The 21,870-nt window shown below is 40.6% G+C and overlaps 1 protein-coding gene across 5 annotated transcripts in view; it reads left to right on the forward strand.

The window, feature by feature from the left end:
- MYO16 (myosin XVI) overlaps positions 1–21,870 on the forward strand; it is a 669,347-nt gene that overhangs the window by 280,284 nt on the left and 367,193 nt on the right. For all 5 annotated transcript variants that reach the window (XM_073614485.1, XM_073614486.1, XM_073614487.1 and 2 more), the window contains exons 10-12: positions 2,740–2,890; positions 16,481–16,591; positions 21,448–21,513. In XM_073614485.1, the coding sequence (XP_073470586.1) occupies positions 2,740–2,890; positions 16,481–16,591; positions 21,448–21,513 (328 nt within the window). The remainder of the gene's footprint in view (positions 1–2,739; positions 2,891–16,480; positions 16,592–21,447; positions 21,514–21,870) is intronic.

The following is a 21,870-nucleotide window of genomic DNA, read 5'->3' on the forward strand; positions in this document are numbered from 1 at the left end:
GACTATTCAACATTTTCATTCTATTTTCATTTCAATTCTCTTTTAACATCTGACATTCTTCATCACAACAATCCTCCCCTCTGCCTTTGTTTTCAATTGCAGCACTTGGCCTGTGGGCTGTGCAATTGCTTTCTTAATTTGCTTGTCTTCTTTCTCTAGCTAGTATTCCATTAAAATTTTACATATAATATTTTTTCTGTTTTCCCCAGGCATCTTCTTGTTTGTATTTATCTGTTTATATCTTATCTGTCGTGAACATAAAGGGATAATGGTTGTCTCACTACAACTGCATACAGTTTGTATGTCCCTTTTATCTATCAGCTAAAATAGCTATTGGGTGGCTTGTCCTGTCATAATTCTTATTCTTATAATTCTGATAATTCTTATTAAAAACATAGCAAAGTGCCTATTACTCGTCATCATGTGAAAGTCTACATTGAGGCAGAACCTCAGCTTAGAGATAGGCCGTACAGTGTGTGCAGTTCCTCTGTAAACATTCTGTGCCATGTTACTGCACAACTTTGCTCTATGAATGTTGCATTTAGGAGTGACACCGCTGAGCCCATGCCCTCTCCACCAGTCCAGCAGAACTCTGCCACTTCACTCCCAGTGAGAGAATGGGGTCCTGCTGTGCACTAGCGCAGACCTCATACGTGCACATAATTATGTCCTTCTCTCTCCCGTACCATACAGCTGGATACATGGGGTCTCCGTACCATGGGTTCGACCATAGTACTTTTTGGGGAACCAACCACTAGGGAGGGAGGCAGAATACCGACCCCCCTCACTACCGGAGGACCTGTCAACCGAGCCTGGTACCGCTCCTCGCTGTCTGGCTGCTGTACACATTTACCAGTTCATGGTTACCCATGCTACTACTCTTCTGCTTCGACTCTCCCAGTGTTGCCAACCTACCAGATTGAAATTTACTGACATTTACTGGCACTACCAAGTTTTTACTGGCATTTCCAAAAGTTACAAAATTACAGTTGTAAGTGCAAATTTCAGTATTTAGGCTACAAATAAGTACAATATGCAATTAGCAATGTGATTCATAATAGATATTAAGGCAAAAAGAATAATTCTTATTTTATTTTAAATATAGTAAGTAAGTGGCTCAGGGACAGGATTCAGGAGCAGGGAATTAGAATGGGCGACACACGCACATGAAATAGACTCTCAAAGTGACACTGACAGCAGTGTGCAGCAGCATAGATCACTGACACGTCCCATCCTGAGTCACGGTAACAGTCTCTATCCATGCCAGGTGGTCCTCTCCAATCCAAACAGCATTGACAGCATTGACAGTCCTTGCCTTGCTCCCGTCCCACAGACCCGCACACGAGGCTCTGGCCACTTCGCTTGGCTCCCTTGCACCATGACATCACACGACATGCTCAGGCACCATCTCTCTGCCAGACCTGCCCCCTGCTGGTACCACCTGAACACACTGTAGCAGGTACTTGGATGGTCCTGGCCAGCTTCGGACCCGAGCTGCGCTTGTCCATTTCCGAGCCAAGTGCCACGGCCACATTTTTTACTGGCAACCGTTTCCTCTTACTGGCATTTACTGGCAGGAGAAAAGTGCCTGTTTTTTACTGGCTGCCAGTAAATATACTGACGGTTGGCAACACTGGACTTTCCTGCCAAGTTAACCCTTTGTGATGGTTTTACTCTTGTACACTGTATGTGCTTTACAGGCCCTGTTCTTCGGATATGCTATGTACCACCATGCACCCCTTTGAATAACTTCAGACCCGGCTCAGAAACAGTTAACAAAACTTTACTTAGAAGCTGCAGCAGTACAGTCCATAACTCTCAAGTTCCTAACTGACTACTTTTCAGCTGCTTAGGCGTACCTTTACAGGTAGAAGTCCATGCTGATAAGATCCTTAAGACGTGGGTTCCCTTGGGGTGGTGTTGATTGCAGGTTGCTCTGGGTTACATCCTTTACTAGCCTGAACCTTGTTACTTTTTCCCATGTGGTCCTGCTCTCTCTGAGCCCTGCCTTTTTTTTACTTTCCCCATGATTTCTTTTCAAATATGGATACTTCAGAGCTATGACACCTATCAGTTGTTTCATAGTTTATGATGCATAGAAATGAAATACAAATAGTGAGTTAGGACAGACCTCAGCATATTAGAGAGGCTACACCTGATAGAGGTGGGCAAGTTAATAACATTATGCATACAGTATACATTGAACAAATTTAGTAAGCCTTTAAAAACTGTTTAATATAAGCCTTTAAAAACTGTTTACTTCCTGTTTCAGATTTAACAATACTTTGAAAGATACTTATAAACAAATGCATGCTGAAAATCAGGGCATTTTTAAACTTTGCTAAATATAAAGAATTTCACTTAATATTTACCTGGCTATGTTGTAAAAGATAAACGCTGTTCAATTTGGAGAAAATGGACAGTTTGTAGCCTGTGATGAATGTTTGCACTGTCCTTTTAAAAGATTCACATTTACTGGTAGCTTTACCTCAAAAATATTAGATGACTTATTGATCTGTTTTCTTAGCACAGTCTAGTTCCATGATTATTCTGCCAACGTAAGCATGGCTGGCACTGAGTAGAATTTTAAATATTACTAGCTGCATGTCTTTTGCCTTCCTCAGTCTGGGCACAAGTTCATGCAAAATCCTCCATATTAATTGTTTCTATTCTAGGGAGATTCAGGCTGAGCTAATTTCACTTATCTCTTACACTCTCTCTCTCTCTTTTTTTTTGTAGACGTCCATTGGCAATACCAATTTCTAAGCAAGATAGTTTGCTGGAAAAAGATACAATGTTCAAAGATTCAACAAAGACATTAAGCAAGCATCATTCACAAGACAATGCTTCTGAAAGAATCAATATGACCAGTTCTGCTAAACTGGAACAGGTATGTAATGAGACAGAAGATGGGGTTAAAAAGGAGCTCCAGTCTCCCCTCCAAAATGTAAAGTCAGCAGTTAAAAATACTGTAGCTGTTGACTTTAAATATATAGACACTTGCCTTCCCCTGGATCCAGGGATGTCCTGAGCCCATTCTTCAATCAGTTTTGGGTGCAGACGCTGGTATCCTTACCAAGGGAAACGGCCATATACGAGGCGCTGCATTTTCTGATTGGTCTGGCAGTCTTCTGGCACCTGTAAAATTTCCCAGAAGGAGAGGGGGCCAAACTTCCACTCAGATCGCCGCAACAATCTGCCTGGAAGTGGGGGAGTGGGCACCTGTCCAAATCAGGTACCTGCGCCCCCCAAAAAAGAAATAATGTGCCAATTATAAAGGAGGAGGGGGGAGGGGAAAAGCAGAACTTCCCCTTTTGGGTAAGTCTTGTGTGTTTCTCCTATTAATACCAGAAAACATTTTTTTAATACATGTGTTGCATATTAATACTTTTGAAGATTATTTATACAAATTTTAAAGTGGTATTAAAACCAAAACAAAAAATGTATTAAATTGTAGCTTAGATGTGGTGTCTGCATCAGTTTCCGTTTCTTTGGCTTTTTTCCCCTCTGTATTCCTCTGGTGATCTGGCCAGTAACACACTTCCGGTGTTAGCGAGACTACGGATGAATGAGCACAGAAAGCACAGCAGTCAGCATCATTGTCAGTTTGGGTGGAGGGAAGCCAAACTCCAGCTCACACTTTATAATCTGTTACAGCAAACTTTTTATACAGCCAGTGTTAAAGGGTTTGTCTCATCCATGTAAACTGATACATTCTGCTCGAGAGCTTGTGCTTTTGAAAAACAACAGACTTGCTGCCTGGATCACCAGATGAAAACAGAAGAAAGAAAGTCTAAAAAAATGAATGCACCCATCACATCTAGGAATTACTAAGCTGCATTATATATTAAATTTTTGCTATGGGTTTGGGTTTAATACTTTTTTAATGCCTGTTTGGGAACACAGGCGTATTGTTTAAGGGCAATCATTTAAAGTTATGGCTAGACACTTGGAGTTTTATGCATCTTTCTGCAAGGGTAAATTTCAAGTCCTCAAAGGCAGTCCTCTGGAAATTAACCCTAAAGTCACGTCTTTCTAACAGCCACAGAAAACACTCAACAAAAGCCACAGGATCTATACAAGAGGGTGCAACATTCAGGATATAGCAGATTATTTCTGTAGACTTCACTACCTTTTGTGGCTTTGTGTCAAACCTCTAATTTGATGAAACAACACATGCCTTTTCCCATATATGTGGTTTAATCTGCTACAGGCCATTCTATAACAAAGAACTTACCCAAAACTACTGTATTTGCTTAGCAGCAGCCAATGTTGCACTGTATGTTTTTTTCTGTTGATCTCCTGCATTGCTCACTATGTTCTTTGTTCTAGTTAACCTCAATAGGGTTGATAACAACATTTTAAGATTTTTATTAAGGCAATAGCACATGGCTATCTTTCTATCCCTTCTCCCTGGCACATTTCTAAAGCTTGAATTTAGGGTGTCATACCTCTAAGCTGAAACCTTATCTAAACCGTAACCCCCTGCCTGTGTACACTAAACCCAGCCATAAAAACTGCTATAGTCCTAACTTACTGTAAAGTGCCACTAAATGTAAAGAACAAAATCTAAAGAAAAAAATCTATTGTTCTCAGCTTTCTCCCATTCTCCGAATTCCTTTTTTTCTTGCTTGCTGCTGCTTTGCTGCGTGACCTGACTTTGTTACAGGGTGGCTACTTTCATTCTCCATGTTTGTGGAAATGTAGCTCTTATCTCAATGGACTATTCAGTTATTTTCTGCCATCGCTTTTCTATGTTTCTATGTTCGCTCCCCAGGTGGACTAGGAACTAGTTATACTTACCTGCTCTGTACAGTGATATTGCACAGAGAGATCCCATACTGCCTCTTCTGGAGTCCCCTGCCAGAGCTGTTCGCTCCTTTTTTCTCTGGATACCCCCTTAGCAAGCAATGTGCTAAGGGAGAACCTGTACGGACATGCTCTCGTCATGGGCTTTGTGCATCCATAGACACACATAGAACCAGCAAGCCATGCCCCAGCTCACAGGAGTCTCCTCTGAAAGCATAATGCGGAGAAGTGGTGCTGTAGCCAGAACAGCACTGGATTGGTGGGAAAAGCCAAGTAAGTATTTAGGGGCAGGGGGGCTAGGACAGCTATTTATTATTATTATTATTATTATTATTATACGAGATTTATATAGCACCAACAGTTTACTCAGCGCTTTACAATGTATAAGGGGGACAACACAATTACAGTACAGTGCAATACAAAAGGTACAGGAGGGCCCTGCTCGTAGAGCTTACATTCTAAAGGGAGGGGGTGGTGGTACAAAAGGTAATAGCTGCAAAGTATGATTTGATGGGGAGCTATTGGAAAAAGCTATTGGAGCTTTTTGATCTTAGAACCATTTAAAGGAAATTACTCAGGATCAGAAACAATTTTGTAGATGATTGGTACATGGACAGGTTGACTGGTCACCAAAACTCTGCAAGTGGGTAGTTCAGTGGGAATTTTTAGTAATCCTAATATGACAAAGCTTAAGTTTTGTCAAGAAAAAAGCTTAAAGAAGAACTCCAGTTAATGAAAATAAAAAAAACAAAAAAAAAACTAAATTAAGCTAACAAAATTTTTAGACATTAAGAACAGCAATCATAATTCCACTCAAAGAGGGTAAATACACAGATATCAGTGCACATGACAATAATAATCTGAGACTGGGAAAGACTCTTCTGTATCCAACGTATTAGGTACCCTCAGGGAGTCAGCTGAGATGCTGTAAAGCCGGCCATAGATGGATTAAAATTTGGCGAGTTCAGCAGGAATTTCAATCCATCTATGACATTTCCCACTCTGGAAAATTCTATCTAACAATCCGCCTCTCTCAAACAGGGCTTTTGGAAAATTTTCATTCGATCAGCACATGCAGCCAGTAGTCTGCAGCACTGATCAGCCTGCATAGTGCCTGTAAAGAGCCTCTCCTGTCTCTCCAGTGTGAAAGTGGTGCGCATGCAAGATGGTAAACAAAATCCTGCAAGCTGCACCTTTGTAGCACTGTAGGAGCGGTGTATACACCGCTAGTGGCCAAATAGCGCTGCTAAAACAACAGTAAAGTGACGCTAAAAATAGCACCGCTTTACCAACGATGCCCGCCCCAGTGTGAAAGGGCTCTAAGGAAATAATATTTGATCTAAGCAGTCCAGACATGTTGAAACTTTCATAACTTGTCATTAAGAATCGCAGACATCTTTCATTCAAGAGATATGTTTGTGCGGTGCCCAGGTTTCAAGTTTAGTAAGGCATCTTTAGGTTTTGTTAGGATACCTCTGCCCAGAAGGGTGTAGACCATCTGGTATACCCTGCTCCAAAATCTTCTTATAAAAGGACATACTGAATATGAAAATGGGTACTTAGGGTTTGACAGCCCCTAAAACAAAATCCTAAAACTGAAGAGGTGACATTCATCAGTGGTTACAGCACCATCTAGCTGCATGTGATCTAAAGCTGGATTCTATAGATTTTTTTTAATTCTTTTATTGGAAAATTTTCATAGAAAAACAAAGTCTTACATTTCAACAAGAAAAATACAGAGAAAAACAATTCACAAAAATTACATATACACATTTGTTATGTATTTCAACATAGGAAAAAAACTGAAAATACAGAAACAAAAAACATATGTACTTATTCATTTCTTGCGCATTTATGAGCTTGAGTTGGATTCTATAGATGAGGCAATTGTTGAACAATTGGATGTGGTATACCATTGGTCTATGATTTCACCAAGGCACTTTTCCCGGTGCTCAACATATTTTTGGCTTGGGGAGATGGCTTACTAACAGGACTTTATAAACTGATGATATAATGACTCTAGCAGGTGGGTCTTTAGTGTGTATGTATGTATATATATATATATATATATATATATATATATATATATATATGTGTGTTAAAATTACATGACGGCCTGTAACAAGGATGATCCTTTTATTGTAAGTGTAAAAAAATGTTTGATTTGTAAATATCAAAAGATTTTTGAGGCTGATCGTCAATAAACTTGGGTGGGAGCATTGGGCTCTGGATCAGGGAAGGTAATGGTGCATTTGGAAACATCAATTTGCCAAAGTCTTTCAAACTGTTTCTTATCTGTAAAGAAAGACAAATGATCAGATTCATAATTTGTTTGTGAACCTTTTGGAAGAGTGTCTCCAATGAGATAGGATTAAGTTGTGCAGTCTCCAATGTTACCCGGTGTAGAGGTCCATTCCCCAGATAATAGGCTCACATAAGTTCATTTGCACAGCGGCAAACCATATGGGGAACTGACAAACCACCCTGGTGCCGAGGTTGAAACATGATTTGTTGTCTTAGGTGAAGTCTATATTTTTGGAGGTCATTATTATTGACATTTTCTAACGTACAAAAGAAAGTGAATAGAACATACAATATTTGAAAAGCCACCAATTGGAGACAAAGATATATTTATATCACTTTATTGGATAACATACCTGGAGGGAGGAGCCAGAGAAGGGAAATACCAAATGAGAATAGCATAATGTCCAAAGGTGCTCAAGTCATGTACAGTACAATGTATACTGCCCCAATACTCCAGAAAAAAGTGGGTTTTTTACCATAAAAGAAATGCATATTTTTTTTCTTTTTATGGCCAGGCTCAGATATAGCTGCAATCTGGACCATTAAGGTTCCTTTCACACAAGCAGACTAATCTTGTCTGCCTGTCAGTTTTTTCAGGCAGACTGGTTCTGACCCTCCATTGTCCTCTATGGAGCATCTAATGTAATTGAACATGTTTCCATTTACACCTTTCAACATCCGATAACACTAGAAACAAACAGATGGGGATCCCTTCCCCATCCATCTAGCAGATCAGATTGGATGACAACTGGAAATGTGTAAATAAACAGGCGATCCGTTCACATCTGACCACCTATAGAGGAGAGTGGGCTGTGTCTTTGTCCGCTCTGCATAAGCATTGCGGACACAAACCAGCCATCTGTCAGCTCAGCGGGGATCAGTGAACAAATTCCTGTGTGGAGGGTGCCTAAAGCAAAACTAAACTCCTGAATATGCTCAACTCCACCTTCCAGCGATGTAGTGGTTACATTCCTCACTGGTCACTGTCATCTTCTCCTCGGGTGCCAAGTTTTCAGAATCTTAATTGGCCATGACATCATCCTGCACATGCACATGGAAATCAGTCATTCTGACACAGCAGGCCTAAAATGCATGCTGAGCTACGCATGCACACCTCGGTGTACATTCAATAGAAAACTATAAACAGACAGGTGTTTATTGTTACAGATGAGATATAGCATGTCTCTTGTGTAGTTTTGACAAGTTAGGTTTAGTTCCGCTTTAAGGTATACAGTACAAATAAATATATATACTGTATATTATAGATGCTGCAATAGAACACAGCAAACCCTTTGAACTGTGAGGTGGTTTATTAATTTTTAAAGTTGCATTCATACAAATAGCGAAATCTGAGTATTTCAATAGAGAAATGTCTGGACTTTTTTAATAGATGTGTGTGTTCTTACAATATTCTTTTGATTGTACCTTTAAAGTTCTCACATGTGTAGAGTATAATAAAACATGGGTGTAAAATATACTTCTAAAGGAATATTTTCCCAATATACCAAAAGTGGGGAAGGAAATCTTCTCTGCCTCTGTAGCCCCTGCACCCCAGGGGCCTGATTGTAAAGTTGAACATGGATCCGATCCTGCAGTCATCGTAATTTGTCCACATTAGGGATGAGACAAACACCCCCCCTGTTCGGTTCGCACCAGAACATGGGAACAGGCAAAAAATTTGTTGGAACACGCAAACACCGTTAAAGTCTATGGGACTCGAACATGAATAATCAAAAGTGCTAATTTTAAAGGCTTATATGCAAGTTATTGTCATAAAAAGTGTTTGGAGACCTGGGTCCTGCCCCAGGGGACATGGATCAATGCAAAAAAAAGTTTTAAAAACGGCCGTTTTTTTCTGGAGCAGTGTTTTAAAGTGAAACAATAAAAGTGTAATATTTGTTTAAATTTCATAAAACAGAGAGGTGATAAGGGCGCTCTGGTGGAGGTGGGTAGCTGGTCAGAGGGATGATAGTGATGAGATGGCACTTCTGGCAGCACTTTGGTTAGAGGAGAAGCAACTCTGAAGCTATAAAAAAGGAAAAGAAAGGCGCCTCTAAGTGCAGTATGTAAAATTTAATAGAGTGCACAAAGGGTTAAAAGCACTTACAAGATTGTTGAGTGTTAAAAGACATGATAAAATCAGGAGTCCTCATCTGTGGCATGTGTCCATCCTCAGCACGGTGGTAGAGAGCAGTGTAGAGCCGTCCAGCAGCTGTAAAGCATTCTCATGCGTGTTGGAAAGAGGAGGCAGCAGGGAAGCCTGTATTCACTGCGGGACACACAAGGCTGATGGTGTCAGTGTAGAGAAGGGGTGGTAACGCGTTTCGGAGCATGTGCGGCTCCTTCGTCAGACCTACGCCCACACTCCTCAAGCTGGCTTATAAATGGTGAGGGGGAGGAGCAAGGGGAGGAGTGTGGGCAGATACTAAATACACAATGATAAGGGAAGTGACAGATGTATTATGAGGACGGCCAAGACGACCCTGCACTCGCAAAATGGATTATTAACATCAGTGCTATATACAATGAAGTCCTGAAGGAATTTGACACAGGAGTACAGGGCACAGATGGCAGTGGTTAAATTAACAATAATAAATAAATAAATATACAAACATAAGGTTGACATTGAATTAATATACAGGTGTGTTACATGGTCGGCCGGGTGTCTATATGAATGTGTTATAAAGGCGGCCGGGCGTTTGTACACATGCAAATAGGGTCGTAAGTCTAATGTTGAGTTGACAATTAATAAATATACAGCCGTGTTACAAGGGCGGCCAGGCGTATATACACATGTGTTACCGGGGCAGCCAGGCATCTATGTGCACGTATTACAAAGGCAGCCGGGCGTTTGTACACATGCAAATAAGGTCGTAAGTCTAATGTTGAATTAACAATGAATAATTAATAAATAAATATGTAGCCGTGTTACAAGGGCAGCTGGTGAGCTATACACCTGTGTTACAGGGGCGGCCAGGCATCTGTACACATGCAAATAAAGTAATAAATCTGTTGTAATCTGTTACATCTGTTCACGATAAAACACATCTAGCATTCTTAGACCTTGATCTATTTCATGATACTGGTCGCATCCATGCAAAAAATTATTGCAAACCCACTGCTGGGAATTCCTATCTGCACATCAATATTTACCATCACCCTCGTTGGTTAAAAAACATTCCAAAAAGTCAATTATGCCGTCTCAGACATAATTGCACCATGCAGTCAGACTATCAGACACAAAGCATAAATCTCAAACAAAAATTTATTGAAAAAGGCTACCCTCCTTCACTCATCGAACAAGCCTACACCACATACATCAATCCTGATACTCATACCCATAAAATGAATTCATCAAAGGACATTCGGTTCACGACTCAATTTCATAACAAATACAAAAATATGGAACACATAGTTCATAAACATTGGCCAATACTACTGCAGGATCCCCATCTCAAAGACAGTATATCAAATAAACCTAAATTTTCAAATAGGAAAGCACCTAACATTAAGGGAAAGATTGCCCCAAGCAAACTCAAAAAAAAAACAAATACGTCATCTTCACTCCAACTCTTTTTTATGATTGGGATGTATCAATGCCGCAAACCCCTTTGCCTTACATGCAGTTTTGTACAACATGGTCAAAAAACATTCACGATTAAAAATAAAACATACAAAATTTCAGAATTCTACACCTGTTCTACAGACCATGTAGTATACTGCCTGACCTGCCCCTGCGGCCACCACTATGTAGGTCGAACTATACGCCCCCTACGCCAGCGTTTTGGAGAGCACCGCCGATTCATCGAGGCCGGTAAAGACCATCATAGCGGCTCACGATATTTCACCCAACATCACCCTAAATCTATCGTAGGCCTAAAAGTATGGATCATCGAATCCATACCAGCCACTCTCCCTGCGGCAGAGAGATTTAAACGTCTCTGCCAACGGGAGACTCTTTGGATATACGCTCTTGACGTACTTTCGCCTGGAGGTATCAATGAAGAATTGGAAATTAGCACCTTACTCTAGATGATACCACATTTAACATACAGACTGTAATATTATGGTTCATTTATCATTCATCCCTCCTTATTATCATATCCATACGTCATGGTATTTGCCTGTTATACATGTACATATCTGCCATCTGTCACAATCAAATACTATTTGTAGAGCATCCATTACATCTTATTACCTATTCCTATAAGTTAATTCCTTATAGTAGATTTGTGACCTTATTTGCGGGTGTGTAAATGCCCGGCCGCCCCTGTAACACACTCGCATACTTATTTACAGTCTATTATTATCTATTATTATCTATCATCGTCAGAGTATTGCTACAGGCATAATCTGCACTATTTGTATAAGTATCCACCACCTCCTATTATCCTTCTGTAGTTTATAGACGCCCAGCCGCCCCTGTAACACTTCTATATTCTAGTACACAGTTGAGTAATACCTCTCACCGTGAGATTATTGCTACAGGCATAATCTGCACAATTCGTACAACTTGTATAAGCATCCACTATTTTTCTCTATCTGTCTTTAGTGTATAGACGTAAACAAAAAATTGCGATGCGCTTGGGAATATATCTAAGTGTCTATACACCCTGGTGATATCACATGAAAAAATCTAAAGTGCAATGTGCAGGTAATATGGATCTAAGACCAACTCTGCGTACTTAAATAAATAAATATATCAACACGTGCAGCAAAGTGCCGTGTGCAATGAATCCCAAAGTGTAATGTGCAAACAATACGTATCTAGATCATGTGATATAAAAATATAACAATATGAATCTAAGAACACATTTGAATAAATAAATATATGAAACAACAAAACATAAATAACTGAATAAATGTGCACAATAAATGATGTACTATGCATATATCACATAAAAAATCCACTGTAATTATAAAAGTGATAAGTGAAAGAAAATAAATAAATGAGTAAATAAACCACTTGTGTGATAGGTAGACTATAATCGTCCTTATTTATAATGTTGAAGACTATAATCGTCCTTATTTGTGAGAAATCTTCCAACACAGCAATGAGAAGTTATCAATTCCAACAGAGATCAATATAATAATAGTGCTTCAGAGAAAAAAAGTTCCAGTGCTAAATCAAAAGTGCCCAAATCATGCCGTGAAGTGCCTCGGTGACCCCCAATGTGGTTGCGCTCACCTTAGAGCGTGTGACACAGTGTTCAGCTGCGTCAATACACGCTGTGGAGCCACCCTTGGGCTCAATGTTTGATAACAGCTGATTCTCCAAGCAGATTCTCTATATGGCTCCACAAATATCGTACCAAAAAAAGAGAAAGGCTATATAGTGTGATACAGCTAAATATTTTATTAAATTAAAATGACACCCAATCCACACAGTGGGGTACTCACATTTATAAGGTGCTAGTGTGCACCATACATTTCAAGCCAAAAACGCTATACGGCATGCTGCAGGGTATGAGAGAGCGCAACCACATTGGGGGTCACCGAGGCACTTCACGGCATGATTTGGGCACTTTTGATTTAGCACTGGAACTTTTTTTCTCTGAAGCACCATTATTATATTGATCTCTGTTGGAATTGATCACTTCACATTGCTGTGTTGGAAGATTTCTCACAAATAAGGACGATTATAGTCTTCAACATTATAAATAAGGACGATTATAGTCTACCTATCACACAAGTGGTTTATTTACTCATTTATTTATTTTCTTTCACTTATCACTTTTATAATTACAGTGGATTTTTTATGTGATATATGCATAGTACATCATTTATTGTGCACATTTATTCAGTTATTTATGTTTTGTTGTTTCATATATTTATTTATTCAAATGTGTTCTTAGATTCATATTGTTATATTTTTATATCACATGATCTAGATACGTATTGTTTGCACATTACACTTTGGGATTCATTGCACACGGCACTTTGCTGCACGTGTTGATATATTTATTTATTTAAGTACGCAGAGTTGGTCTTAGATCCATATTACCTGCACATTGCACTTTAGATTTTTTCATGTGATATCACCAGGGTGTATAGACACTTAGATATATTCCCAAGCGCAACGCAATTTTTGTTTATGTTTCACCGCACGGTTATGAATATGTGATCTGCGTCTGCAGCCGGGTATTTATTCAGTTGTTTCTCCACTAAGGTACTGGATTATTGTGGCTCACAAGATCTTTTCCTCTGTTTAGTGTATAGACGCCCAGCCGCCCTTGTAACACACACCTATACACTTATTCATAGTAAAGTAATATTCATCACTGTTTTATCATTGTTACAGACATAATTAGTAACCGCTTATTCCTTTTTTTTTATCCCCTTACAACAGATTTATTACTTTATTTGCATGTGTACAGATGCCTGGCCGCCCCTGTAACACAGGTGTATAGCTCCCCAGCTGCCCTTGTAACACGGCTACATATTTATTTATTAATTATTCATTGTTAATTCAACATTAGACTTACGACCTTATTTGCATGTGTACAAACGCCCGGCTGCCTTTGTAACACGTGCACATAGATGCCTGGCTGCCCCGGTAACACATGTGTATTTACGCCTGGCCGCCCTTGTAACACGGCTGTAGATTTATTCATTGTCAACTCAACATTAGACTTACGACCCTATTTGCATGTGTACAAACGCCCGGCCGCCTTTATAACACATTCATATAGACACTCGGCCGACCATGTAACACACCTGTATATTAATTCAATGTCAACCTTATGTTTGTATATTTATTTATTTATTATTGTTAATTTAACCACTGCCATCTGTGCCCTGTACTCCTGTGTCAAATTCCTTCAGGACTTCATTGTATATAGCACTGACGTTAATAATCCATTTTGCGAGTGCACGGTCGTCTTGGCCGTCCTCATAATACATCTGTCACTTCCCTTATCATTGTGTATTTAGTATCTGCCCACACTCCTCCCCTTGCTCCTCCCCCTCACCATTTATAAGCCAGCTTGAGGAGTGTGGGCATAGGTCTGACAAAGGAGCCGCACATGCTCCGAAACGCGTTACCACCCCCTTCTCTACACTGACACCATCAGCCTTGTGTGTCCCGCAGTGAATACAGGCTTCCCTGCTGCCTCCTCTTTCCAACACGCATGAGAACGCTTTACAGCTGCTGGACGGCTCTACACTGCTCTCTACCACCGTGCTGAGGATGGACACATGCCACAGATGAGGACTCCTGATTTTATCATGTCTTTTAACACTCAACAATCTTGTAAGTGCTTTTAACCCTTTGTGCACTCTATTAAATTTTACATACTGCACTTAGAGGCGCCTTTCTTTTCCTTGTTTAAATTTCGTACCTGGGGGTGTCTATAGCATGCCTGTAAAGGGGCGCATGTTTCCCGTGTTTAGAACAGTCTGACAGCAAAATGACATTTCAAAGGAAAAAAGTCATTTCAAACTACTCGTAGCTATTAATGAATTGTCGGTCCGACAATACACATAAAAGTTCATTGATAAAAACGGCATGGGATTTCCCCACAGGGGAACCCCGCCCCAAAATTAAAAAAAAAAATGGTGTGGGGGTCCCCCTCAAAATCCATACCAGACCCTTCAGTTCTGGTATGGATTTTAAGGGGAACCCCCGTGCCAAAATTTAAAAAAAAATGGCGTGGAGTCCCCCCAAAAATCCATACCAGAGCCTTATCCGAGCACGCAACCTGGCAGGCTGCAGGAAAAGAGGGGGGATGAGAGAGCGCCCCTCCTCCTGAACCGTACTAGGCCACATGCCCTCAACATTGGGAGGGTGCTTTGGGGTCCCCCCAAAGCACCTTGTCCCCATGTTGATGGGGACAAGGGCCTCATCCCCACAACCCTTGCCCCGTGGTTGTGGGGGTCTGCGGACGGGGGCTTATCGGAATCTGGAAGCCCCCTTTAACAAGGGGACCCCCAGATCCCGCCCCCCCTCTGTGAAATGGTAAGGGGGTACAAAAGTACCCCTACCATTTCACAAACAAAGTGTCAAAAATGTTAAAAATGACAAGAGACAATTTTTGACAATTCCTTTATTTAAAGTCTTCTTCTTTCCATCTTCTTTCTTCTATCTTCTTTCTTCTATCTTCCTTCAGTTTCTTCCTCCATCTTCTTTTTCCTCTGGTTCTTCCTCCGATCCTCTGCTTCTTGCTCCGGTGTTCTTGTCCGGCATCTTCCTCTGCGGCGTCTTCTTCCCTTCTTCGTTCTCAGGCCGCTCCGCATCCACAATGGGAGGCTGCCACTGTGTGACGCTTTTCATCTTCTGACACTTCTTAAATAATGGAGGCCTGGGCCACCCGGTGACCCCGCCCCCTCTGACGCACGGGGACTTGACGGGGACTTCCCTATGGGTTTCCCTGTGATGTCAGAGGGGGCGGGGCCACCCGCCACCCATTTGGGGGGACCCCAGAGCACCCTCCCAATGTTGAGGGCATGTGGCCTGGTAAGTTCAGGAGGGGGGGCGCTCTCTCGCCCCCCCTCTTTTCCTGCGGCCTGCCAGGTTGCGTGCTCGGATAAGGGTCTGGTACGGATTTTTGGGGGACCCCATGCCATTTTTTAAAAAAATTTTGGCGCGGGGTTCCCCTTAAAATCCATACCAGACCTGAAGGGCCTGGTATGGAATTTAGGGGGACCCCTACGCCATTTTTTTTAATAAATTTTGGTTTGGGGTTCCCCTGTGGGGAAATCCCATGCCGTTTTTATGAACTTTTATGTGTATTGTCGGACCGACAACTCATTAATAGCCGCGAGTAGTTTGAAATGACTTTTTTTCCTTTGAAATGTCATTTTGCTGCCAGACTGTTCTAAATATGGGAAACATGCGCCCCTTTTACAGGCATACTATAGACACCCCCCAGGTACGAAATTTAACGGAATATTACACTTTTATTGTTTCACTTTAAGCATTATTAAAATCACTGCTCCTGAAAAAACGGCCGTTTTTAAAACTTTTTTTTTGCATTGATCCATGTCCCCTGGGGAAGGACCCGGGTCCCCAAACACTTTTTATGACAATAACTTGCATATAAACCTTTAAAATTAGCACTTTTGATTCTCCCATAGACTTTTAAAGGTTGTTCCGCGGCTTTTGAATTTGCCGCGAACACCCCAAATTGTTTACTGTTCGGCGAACTGGCAAACAGCCAATGTTCGAGTCAAAACTCGGTACTAGTCCACAAGTACCTAGGAGCACCCGAGCTTTCTTTTCTAACTATGAGCTGCTGAAACACATGCAATGAATATTACTTTGCTTTGTGACTTGACTGTGACTTGACTTGATTTCTCAGTTGAATAATATTTTGTGAGTATTTTATAATGAACATTGAGTTAAATATTCTTTCTTTTGTTTACTCAGATCAAATTAATGCCAGCAGCTCCAAATGATGACTTAGCAACTCTCAGTGAACTCACGGATAGCAGCCTGTTGTATGAGATACAGAAACGGTTCAAAAACAACCAAATTTATGTAAGTCGCTTACCATGTGTAAGAACTGAAAAGAAATGTGTGAATTTTATGCACATTAATACAAAGCTTCTTAAAATACATTCTTTGCTAGAAAGTAAAATATATGACTGGTATGGTAGCTGCGGACTTCCAAGTGCCCTGTGTGCTGAAGTTTCAGAAACCCTTATATATTTGTTAGGCTTAATGTACACGGGACGTTTTACAACCTCTCCTGAACGATTTAACTTACTAACGAGTAACTGACGTTTAAAAATGTCAGTTTTGCTGCGTTTAGCCGCTTTTAGCTGCATTTACGCTTAGAAGCGTTTTTTTTTTTAAATAATCAGAAATTAAAAATGCCTGTAAACGAAACACGGCTAAACGCGAGTTACCACATTTACAAGCTATTACAAGCATTTGGCATTTCAAATGTCTCTGCCAAATGACCAATCAAAGTGATCACATGCTCACCATGTGATAATTGTCATGAATGGCAGCCATTCATGAGTCAATTTTTACTATTGTGATCTCTGTGATTGGTCACAGTGATCATATGGTGTACAGGGCCGATCGCAGCAGCCCCTTACCATGCGATAGCTGTGGCCAATCACATCATCACAATAGTAAACAGCAAAAGAATTGCTGTTAGCCATCCATTAGTTTATATGGGCTTATCAGCCACTGCTGGTGGCATAACCCAGTTATTTCAATAGGAAGAATCCGTAGATTCCTGCTGCAGGAATCCAGCAGCCACACCAACCCGACAGTGTGAAAGGGTTATTACACAGCAGTCAATGTGTCCCTGATCACTGCCACAGCAGTCACAGCCAGGGCTGGACTGGGACAAAAATTTGGCCCTGGACTTCACCCAGACTGGCCCACTTTGACAGGTCTCTCCCATGCCAGCTTGCCACCCAAGCCCCCCCCCCCCCCTAGCTATTAGCCGTTCTACATTATTTCTCTTATAGGCAGTACCAGTGGGGAAGCTAGACATTATTTCACCTGGGGCAAAGAATCAGTTTGGCGCCCCCCCCCCAATGGAACAAGATTAGGCAGGAAAGTGAGGCCGCCCTCCTTCCAGATCGTATGATGAGCTTCTAAGTGTTGACTCCTGAGCATCATGTCTGTATTCAGTCGCGCTGCATAACTAGCCAGGGAGAGGAGGTGAGCACTGCGGGGGGGAGGGAGGCAGCGGTCCACTGTCAATGAAATCGGCCCACTGAGCCATCGGCCCACCGGGAAACTCCCTGTAGTCCCAATGGCCAGTACATGCCTGGTCACAGCATCCCCTGATCACTGCCACCGCAATCACAGTGTCACCATAAGGACTTGTGCAATGCTTTCTGAAGAGCCATACATGTTCAGATCACACTTCAGAGCTTTTGACAGGCAGTGAGGAGGCATTGTGCTGCCTCTGCACTACCTAACTGACCTGAGAGGCCTAAAAATAGATAAATATATACATCTTTCTTACACAGGTAAGTTAGAATAGGTGTTAGGAAGGGGTAAGGTTTATCCTGGAATTCCACTTTAATGACTCAGAATCATTGCTGAATAATGACCATTGCCCACCCTAAGACAAAAAATGAAGACAAACCATATACAGTTGTATAATAAAGAACCGCAGAGAAAAAAAAAATAGCAGAATAATATTATAATTTTGCAAAATATAACTAAATTGGCAGTATTCAAGATCATTTTGCCTAGACTATATTGCAGATGTAATTCTTTTCTCATATCATTTATCTGCATGCAGGTCTGAATGTATTAGGCTTATTTTACTGTATGTCACTGTCAGAAATCCTAATAATTTTATATCTGTACAGTTTCAAATGAAGCAAAACATGCCTGCGATTTCTAAATGATTGATGTGATCTGACAACTGCAAGGAAGCAATAGAACAAAATATGGCTCAGTAAAAGTTTTATTCCTCCCAACTGAGACATGATTTTCTCTAGTTGTTACCAGGATTATCATTCAGGCAGCTATATGGATGACTCTGACTCTGAGACTAATAACAATTGGCAGAAAGTTCAGAATTACACATCAGTTTAGTGCAGTCATAACTGATGTCTGTAAATATGTAAAAATGATTTTGTGATCTGTAGAATGTTCTTTTTTCATTACCAGAAAGGACTTACATTTTTAACAGATCCTCTTTTCTTTAGCGTGGTGTGGTACTTTCTCCTTCCCAGCTGTCAGCTACATTGCTCTTGAAGATGAATACGTCTTTATAATTGAAATTACAATAAGGCAATATTGTTCTAATTAATGTATATGACTTATAGTGCCTATTTCTCTGGATCTACTGATCCTTTTTATATGTGGCCTTCGTTGATGGTAACCTCTGCTTGTGATTTATTTTCATCATATGCTCAGTTGAGTGTACCCAGCTTTGTGATGGGTTTATTTTAAAACATCATCCTGCATAGTCATGGGCGATGTAGCTTTGTAGCGAACAATCTCTAGACCTGGTCGATTACTATGGCACACAGTATTGCATTGTGGGCCAGGCTGATGGCCTGTGTCTTTTAGAAATGACAACAGAGAAATTTCAAGCCCAAGTGAAATTTTTTAACCCCTGCTACTCCAGAATTATTTTTTTTCTGTGCATCACTGGCTTTGGACTCCTGAAGCCAGTGTAGAGTAGTGCTCATTTCTAAAAGCAATTGTTGTGCTTTAGAAATATGCAGAGCTATTTATAAAGCAACGGCCATAGCACTACTCTTTAAATGGGAGCAAGTAATACATTTTGTTAAAAAAAGTACCTATTTTTTTAATGTTATACTATTTTAATCTTTTATTCACCCTTTTTTGCAACTCAGTGTTAATGATCCCTTTCAGCCCCTTTCAGCTATTTACTGGCTCGAGCAGCAGCTGCATATCATTATTCTGGACTGGACCATGCCTGTGTATTTGGGCATTTCCACTTGATTACTAGAGCATTTGAGAGGGTGGCAATGTAGAAACCCAACTTGGAGAAGGCAGGGTGACACAATATTGTTTTAATAAAAGCTGCAGATTTTAAAAGATTTTGAGATGACATTCTGTTAAAGCTTATCCCTTTCATGACTAAGCCTATTTTTGAAATTTGGTGTTTACAAGTTAAAATCCGTATTTTTTGCTAGAAAATGACTTAGAACCCCAAACATTATATATATTTTTTTAGCAGAGAATCTAGAGAATAAAATGGCGATTATTGCAATATTTTTTATCACACGGTATTTGTGCAGCGGTGTTTTAAACGCAAATTTTTGGAAAAGTGACACTTTCATGTATTTTAAAAAATCCAAACAGTAAAGTTATCCCAATTTTTTTGTATAATGTGAAAGATGATGTTACGCCGAGTAAATAGTTACCAAACATGTCACCCTTTATAATTGCACGCACTCGTGGAATGGCGACGAACTACGGTACCTTTGAATTTCCATAGGCGACGATTTAAAAAATGTTTACGGTTACCAGGTTTGAGCTACAGAGGAGGTCTAGGGCTAGAATTATTTCTCTCGCTCTGACGATCGCGGCGATACCTCACATGTGTGGTTTGGACACCGTTTACATATGCGGGCGCGACTTCCGTATGCGTTTTCTTCGCTGCGCGAGCTCGCGGGGGCAGGGGCACTTTAAAATTTTTTTTTTTTTTTATTTAATTTATTTATTTTTGTACTTTATAAATTGTGTTTAAAATTTTTTTTTTTTTTTTTTACTTTTATTGCTGTCACAAGCAATGTAAACATCCCTTGTGACAGTAATATGTGGTGACAGGTACTCTTTATGGAGGGATGGGGGGTCTAAAAGACCCCCCATCCCTCCTTTATACTTCAAAGTATTCAGATCACCGAAAACGGCGATTCTGAATACTGTGTACTTTTTTAAATTCGGCGCCATTGGCAGCCGAGTAAACGGGAAGTGACGTCATGACGTCGCTTCCGCATTTACAAGAAGAAGGCTGGAACGAAGCCGCTCGCAGCTTCGTTCCAGTCCGCCCCCAGCCGCCGAAGGCAGCCAAACGGACACCGGGCCTCCCGATCGCACGGGAGGCCCGGTAACAGCGGCGGGAGGCGGCGGTAGGGGGGGGATGTCCCCTCCCGCTCCTCCGGTATAACAACCGAGCGGCTTTTAGCCGCATCAGTTGTTATACTCGGGTAGCCGATCGCCTGCTGAAAACAACGGTACCGGGATGATGCCTGCAGCTGCGGGCATCATCCCGGTATAACCCCGGAAAGCCGAGTACGCATATATGCGTTCGGTCGGCGGGAAGGGGTTAAATGAGGTTTTAGTGATTGGGTTTAGATCTACTTAAGGCATGAAAAAAATGACCTCTTAACCCATGTTATCAATCATAGGCCATTTTATCATGCTTTAAGCCACATAAGGCATTCCTTATATTGCATTAATATAAATCAGAGCCAAGGACTTTTTCCCTCCGATCAGCTGAAAGTAATGAGTCTGATACATGGATATACTAAGCCACAAGGTGGTGTATACAGTATGTACAGTATGTAAACATGTATTTATTAAATTATTTTATGTGCATTTATACCTGCCAACATTTAAAAGGAGTGGTGCATTCTAGCTGTATTATTTGACTGTTGTAGGTTGGATATGACAGCACGTAAGCATATCTTTTTATATGCTTTAGATCTATATTTTTTTTCATATACTCCTTTTTTACACGAGTATATTTTTATATTTTATTATTAGAAGTGTGATATGTCTAGTCTACTTAAGCTATTTACAATGTCACCTTTTACAAGAGCACATCAGATTTTTTACAACTAGAAGTGTTGGCCTCTGCCTGTGTATAACATCAGTTTGCATATGTAATACTGTAGCATGGTCTCTCACATGTCACGGCCTGTTAATTTTTATTCCAGACCTATATTGGAAATATTCTGCTGCTTGTTAACCCATACAAAGATCTTCCCATCTACTCGTCATTGGTAAGAGCTTACTTTCATATACATGTGTACAATATTATTATTTAAAAAAACAGTATCATTTTTTTACCACAATCTCAGTATGCCACATAGTTATATTTCTTTACTCCTCTTGTCCTCAAGTTCTTATTATAACTGCAGATGTTTATTTTACTATTGTTATAGTCTGGTATGAATAAAAAAGTGGATGAATGCTTTCTTCACTACATGACTGAAGACAGACAGCTACAACTATATTGCCACATGACAGCACAATGCAATAATAGGTCCTTTTTCTGTATTGCATACATAAGTTAAAAAATTCAACAGGCAAAGACAAGTGCTTCCAACTACTACGAATACTCGCCACTGCCCATATGA

The sequence above is a fragment of the Aquarana catesbeiana genome, linkage group LG02 (genome assembly GCF_042186555.1).
Source record: "Aquarana catesbeiana isolate 2022-GZ linkage group LG02, ASM4218655v1, whole genome shotgun sequence".
Classification (NCBI taxonomy): Eukaryota; Metazoa; Chordata; class Amphibia; order Anura; family Ranidae; genus Aquarana; species Aquarana catesbeiana.